Source organism: Coffea arabica, chromosome 10c, assembly GCF_036785885.1.
Source record: "Coffea arabica cultivar ET-39 chromosome 10c, Coffea Arabica ET-39 HiFi, whole genome shotgun sequence".
Classification (NCBI taxonomy): domain Eukaryota; kingdom Viridiplantae; phylum Streptophyta; class Magnoliopsida; order Gentianales; family Rubiaceae; genus Coffea; species Coffea arabica.
This window is the reverse complement of record NC_092329.1, coordinates 5365070-5371069: the sequence shown is the minus strand read 5'-3', so window position 1 is coordinate 5371069 and position 6000 is coordinate 5365070. Positions and strand designations below refer to the sequence as shown.

The 6000-nt window shown below is 39.5% G+C and overlaps 1 protein-coding gene across 1 annotated transcript; it reads right to left on the bottom strand.

The window, feature by feature from the left end:
* Nucleotides 1-632: 632 nt before the first annotated feature.
* On the bottom strand, nt 633-2890 carry LOC113713330 (probable isoaspartyl peptidase/L-asparaginase 2). The gene is made up of 4 exons (XM_027237031.2): nt 2590-2890; nt 1995-2228; nt 1456-1542; nt 633-1347 (listed from the first exon to the last, which is right to left on the bottom strand). Exons 1-4 carry the CDS (start codon nt 2749-2751, stop codon nt 853-855), a joined length of 978 nt encoding a protein of 325 aa, XP_027092832.1. The 5' UTR covers nt 2752-2890; the 3' UTR covers nt 633-852.
* Between the last annotated feature and the right edge of the window lie 3110 nt (nt 2891-6000).

Below are 6000 nucleotides of genomic sequence, written 5' to 3'. Positions count from 1 at the left end.
CAACCACTCTTGAATCAAAAGCCTGACGCATGGATTCTTCAAAGGTATGCAATGACTTTTGTTTCAGTTTCCATATTTCCATGCCTAAACAAATTTCCATGTGCCGGCACCGATGATAAGCCAAGGAAAACATTTTGGGCAAAACCGAAGGCACCAACAATGAGAAGAATAAGTGAAATGCAATTATCAGTATGGGAGATTGCCAAGATAGATATGAGCGCGCAAATTGGCTTGCCAACACAACCGAAAGCCCTTGTATCAGGCTATGTTCACCTCTAATAACTGCTAGTTTTTCAGCGAAATGAAAAGGGGGTTGTGACTTCTTTTTCACAAAAATCTGATCCTCCTGGCTCTAAGCTCAAAGCTCACGCTCGTCAGACAGACTGCTCAAGGATGCTTCCTTTCCTTGACGGTAGAAAAAAGCAGTGACAGTGAGAACTGTTGTTGTGCAAAAAATTCAGGCCTTGATGCAGAACTTAAAATGTCACAATCTGTGTGGGGCTTCAGAACTCGTTCTCAAATTTCACCATCTGCTCCATGACTTTATATCAGTGTCTGACAGATGATTGTCAATATCAATGTTCAACTGGTGGCGTTGAAGCAACTGATTGTAACGCAAAAAACGAGACAGATTGAGGCCTTAAATGATTAATAAAAGATTCACTACCCTTACCGATCATCAGCCCAGATAACACATTTTGTAATAGTTAAAATCCTACTCAAGATCAACAGTCATTGCAAATTATTCACCCATAATTTGCATTGCATGATCTTTTTATTCTGACGACAAAAGCTTCAGAACAACCAAAGCAACAGCAATCATCAAATTCTAAATTGTCAAAAAAATATTTACTACCATATACCAACTTTCATGAAACCATCTTCAGTAGCACACCCCCTAAACATTCCATTCGTATTGAACCCACACGCCACCTCCCCGGTTTTGGACACCGCAATCAAACCAGCCTTCCCTTCGTCCAGCCTTTTGTTGATCACATAATCCGCCGCATCTTGGAGGCTGAGCTCCTTGTACTCCATCAGAGCTGCCACGTCACGAGCGAGGGTCCCACGTATGATGGCCTCGCCTTCTCCGGTGCAAGAGACCCCGCATAGGTCACATGCGTAGGTCCCAGCTCCAATCAAGGGGGAGTCACCAATGCGACCGGTCATCTTGTTCATGAGGCCCCCGGTTGAGGTGGCGGCTGCGCACCTGCCTTGGCCGTCTACCACCACGCACCCCACCGTCTCCGGCGCGTATACGCTGATCGGTAGTCCATTCATTAGGATTGGGCTCTCAGCAGCTGCGCCGCAGGACTCCAGTCCAACAATTGGGATCCTATAATCGTACTGTCCCAAATCATAGGCCAAACCTTGTACTATTAGTACCGTGAATCTAATCGTTTGAATTAATAACAATTAAACTGTATACATTGTTTGTTTGTTGGGGCGACGTACCAGAATGGAATTAGCTTCTTTGGCTAATTTGAGCATGCCCACATTGTCTTCGGTGATGAAATATTCATTGTCCACCATCTCTACTCCCTGACGAAATGAACCCACATTTGGAGGGAAAAAAAATCAGCAGGCTGACAAAATAGAACAAGTCACGAGACGAGATCTACATCTACTGTAGATTCCAAACCCCCGCCAAAAAAAAATAGCATTCTAGTAAAACTTTCATATTCTATGGCTTCCACTAAACTAGACAGCTAAACAAAAACTGACTTTGCTAACGTGCCACATATGAATCTACCAAGAATCTAAGTAGATTCCCTGCAACAAAATTAAATAAATAAAGAGTTTCTTGTGGGACTGTTTGTTGGATGCAAGAAAACGACAACGGACTACATGTCATGACCCTCACGTGACAAATGATTAAAAAGTAACAACGTTAATTGTTTTTTGTTAATAGTTTTCTTCAGTGCATACCATACCAATGCCGCTTTTTTAAAAGTACTAGGATTTTACAGGGAATGTATATTCTGTCATCGTACCTGTTGTTTGGCAAATTCTTCAGCCCCAGAGAAGGCAAGATAGGAATGGGGAGACTTGTCCATGACAAGGCGAGCGAGAGAAATGGGATTCTTGACGGTGGTGACGCCGGAAACGGCGCCGCATCGTCTTTTCGGTCCATCCATGATGCTGGCCTCCATCTCAACCGTTCCATTCTCAGTCAGTGCAGATCCACGGCCAGAGTTGAACAAAGGATCCGATTCCAGTTCTCTAACCTGTACGTGTAACCGCACGCATGCAAATTACGGCAAAAGTAAAGGTCAAGAAACACCGCCTAAAATCGTGGTTCCCCACCAAAAACGAAAGCTAAATAAAAATAAAACCACCCCTTAATGACACTCTATTGAAATTAATTAATGTTTTAACAAAAATTTAGGAGTGAAAATTTTGTTAAAATGATGAAGTTTTGCTAGAGCTGAACAATCCTGGACAGCATTTGTATCCCTTTCTCGTAGAAATTGATACGTTTTTCTTACGGTATCGGTTTAACGAGCATGAAATATATGGCAAAGAAGAATAAACAAATAACTAAAAAAAGGAAAAAAAAATGGGAAGAGAATAGAATGGGGTGCATACAACGAGTTCGACGACGTCGATGGCGGGGAGGGAGGAGCGAAGAGCAGAGATGCCGAGATTAAGGCAACGAGTGAGGAGCTGTTTTGCTTCTTCTTGACGTTGGGGTGGGAGGTTGGGGTCCACCCCAGCGCCGCCGTGCACCGCTATAGCCCAACCACCCATTTTCTGCGTCTCTCACACTCTCTCCTCTTGATCCCCTCCGCCCTCTGTTTTGCTCTACTGCAACTGCTTCAGAAGGAAGGAAGGAAGGAGAGTGCCGAATGAAAACAATGCACGCCCTCACACAGAAAGGTGGCAGAGGTCCCCGTTGGAATTTATAGGCGTTTCCGGAATTTTGAACCAACTCTTAATCGAATTTGATTCTTTGAACCAATTGACTGAGATTCCGAAATAGCCCTCCTTCGACTCCCGGGGGCAGGTAATATGTACACGTGCATTTCGCTTAGCTCGAGGTAGGTTCCCCATAATATAACTTTTCTTCCTTGCCCTTTTTGTTTCCCATGTAAAGTAATTAAGCTAATTAATAAACTGAAATTTCATAAAATTGGAGTTTAAAAATTAAAATTTTAAATCTGAATTGGTTAAATTATTAAATCAGTTATATATATCCCTTATGTGTATCAGTGTAGCCGCAGCAGCCATGTTTGAATGATAGAGGGAAAAAATTACTTTGCTTCTTAGTCATTCTCTTGTGATTTCCTGCGGATTTATGACTCATTATTTGATTTCGGTCCATCACTTTCAAATACACGGTACAAATTTTTTTTTTTTCGGTGAGCTAAACGACACAAATCTTGGTTGTCAGGTTATAAATTTTTAACTTGGTGATCAAATGATGATAGTCAATGAAAAGGTTGTTTGGCACACGACTGTCTACCACAGCCCAGCACCTCTTGGCTTTTTAAGACACTACGGCATGAGGGCTACTAAGATTCTTTGGTGTAATATCTTGCCCTTTTTAACTTGGTAAATATCTTGTCCAGTATGCAAGGCAATCAATACTAAGCATAGGAAAATGATTCCACATCAGATAAAAAAGAATGGATTATTAATATTATATATATTATCAAAATGTACACTATTACCATTAAATATATGACGCATGTGAAAAAATTTGAATTTGAAATTTAAAATTTGTTCATGTGTCATATATATATATATATATCCAATCGTGACTTAAAATTACTCTAAAAAAGTACTAAGCATTTTCTATTTGCGTTGCAATAAGCAAATTTGAAACTTCGTCCCAAACACCCTCCATTGTGACTTACAAATGTCAAATCCCTATTCTTTTTCCGGCTTGTAAATTTTGCTCCAAATGTACCAAGTTTCCTCTTGAGTTTCGTCATATCTACCAGATGGCCTCTTGTCATTTAATTGCATTTCTTTTAGGAAATTATTCAAACCAAGAGGCTAAAACGAGGCTAGCTCTAATTCAATCACGTTTAGTATGATATTGAGAGGACAAAATTAAGATAAGTAACATTATTATATTTTCTTCCTAAAATTGTATTGTTTGCTCTATCAAAGTGGACCTTATGCAATAGACCTTTCAACATCATAGCATCTATGAGCCGTACTAGATTTACCATAAATTCGTTCATCCAACGTTGTGTGCATGGCACAAGTTTAGCGGTGTCAGGTGTGTCGAACTCCATCAATTATTCACCGAGTGCGTTTACAGACACGTGATTCAATCATTTTTGTAGGTCTTTCTAATCAATGTCTATTGAAAACTTGATAATATCGGATTCAGTTGTTAATAATTTAGAAAAAGTATAGTTGAATAGAGAAAGTTTATTAATATAAAAGTAAGGTAATAATTATTAATATATACATTTTTAAGTGTACTAACAAATACTCACTAGGTAAAGTTTTTTTTTTTTTTTTTTTTTTAAAAAGCACCATTCCCTTGTAGATCTCAGTGCAATAAAATTACGTCTTCTCAATCCAAATTTAGTAGTACAAGAACAAGAGAAAAGACATTAGTGAAGCTTTTCTATGAACAAAGTGGTTTTTTTTATTTTTTTTTAAAGGAATTTACAACCCCCAGATGAGCTACTCCATCCATAGATGACGTGAATAAACAAGTGGTTCTTTTGCTTCAAAAAAAAAAAAAAGGAGGAAGAAGAAGAACAAGAACAAGTGGCTCTTTTGCTTCACCCAAAAAAAAAAGTGATTCTTTAATCAATGACCATTTTCGTAACAATCCAGGATTTGAGGAATCAAGGGCTGGCGGCTCGCAAAGAGAGGAAAAAAGGTCCCCACCCCATGACTGGATGCTGAGATGACTAACCAGGTAGACATGCTCCTGTGTTGCCGTTCTTGTGGGGAAGATTAGTTAATTAATTAATGAATTGATAAGGATGGGGTGATTGGTTGGATTTGCTGGGGTTAATGACTAAGCCTCGAGAAAGCTTGACATGTTTTTGATAAATAAAAAGTCTAAAGTTCCACGTAAATGAATCAGGATACATGTATTAAGGGTAATTAATTAGTAATATATTAATGGCCTAGTATGGCAATTTGCACTTCCCTAACCTCCCTGATGGGTTCCGCGTACTCTTTGTTATAGGCTTCTGGCCTATTCTTGAGACAACGTGGAAATAGTATCTTTTTCCCCCCAATAAAATATGGCATACAGTAGCAACCGCAAGGAAAAAGAAGCTTATATGGAATACATTGATTGTATTTTTTTCAGAAAAAAAAAAAGAATTTCACAAAGTTATATTAGGAGAAAGCCCCTCCAAAAATGAGCATGGACAAAGCAAATTGAGAAAATTTGTAGTGTTTCAAATGGTCAAGCAATGGGTGAGATATATCCGTTCTGTATTAGACGTAAAAATATTTCAGGATTGGACAGAAAAATGTACAAAAGATAGGCATTGAGCGTACTTTATAGTATGTGTGGAATGGAAATTGGCGTGGAAGGATATATTCAAGTTCTTGATTTCATGCTAGCAAAATTTTGACTACTTATGGTGGCAGTTCATTGTATCCGTCGCAGCCAGTTAATGTAGAATTTTAGTTTCCAAACTTTGATGCCCCTTCCTAGCTCCTAGGGACACTTTCCAGCTCAAAAACAAAAAGTCAATAATAAAAAACTGAGCGGCCGGGGTCGGGGTCGGGGTTGGGGTTGGGACTCGGCGCTTGGAAGATAAAAGATGAGTGGCTCCGTGCACGTCCTGTTTCGGATTAGGGGCTCTCCTAACTGGAGCCATGCGCGTCTTCATTTTGGACTGGAACAACTAATGGTCCAACGTCAAAGAGAATTGCTACTGTTATTTGTCCAAAGATAATGTAGCTATAGCTTCAGCTCAGATATGCTAATGTGTACCGCACGATGGTTGTGCATTGTAGGTAGTTGCAATTAACAAGAACTTCTACATATTCCCAAATTTGCCGAGATAC

Excerpts from the sequence above, each read along its gene's own strand:
- LOC113713330 (XM_027237031.2), bottom strand. The coding sequence starts at position 2,751 with ATGGGTGGTTGGGCTATAGCGGTGCACGGCGGCGCTGGGGTGGACCCC. Across the intron at positions 1,543-1,994 it reads AAGAATTTGCCAAACAACAG|GGAGTAGAGATGGTGGACAA; the intron begins GTACGATGACAG and ends TCATTTCGTCAG. Across the intron at positions 1,348-1,455 it reads AAGAAGCTAATTCCATTCTG|TACGATTATAGGATCCCAAT; the intron begins GTACGTCGCCCC and ends GATTTGGGACAG.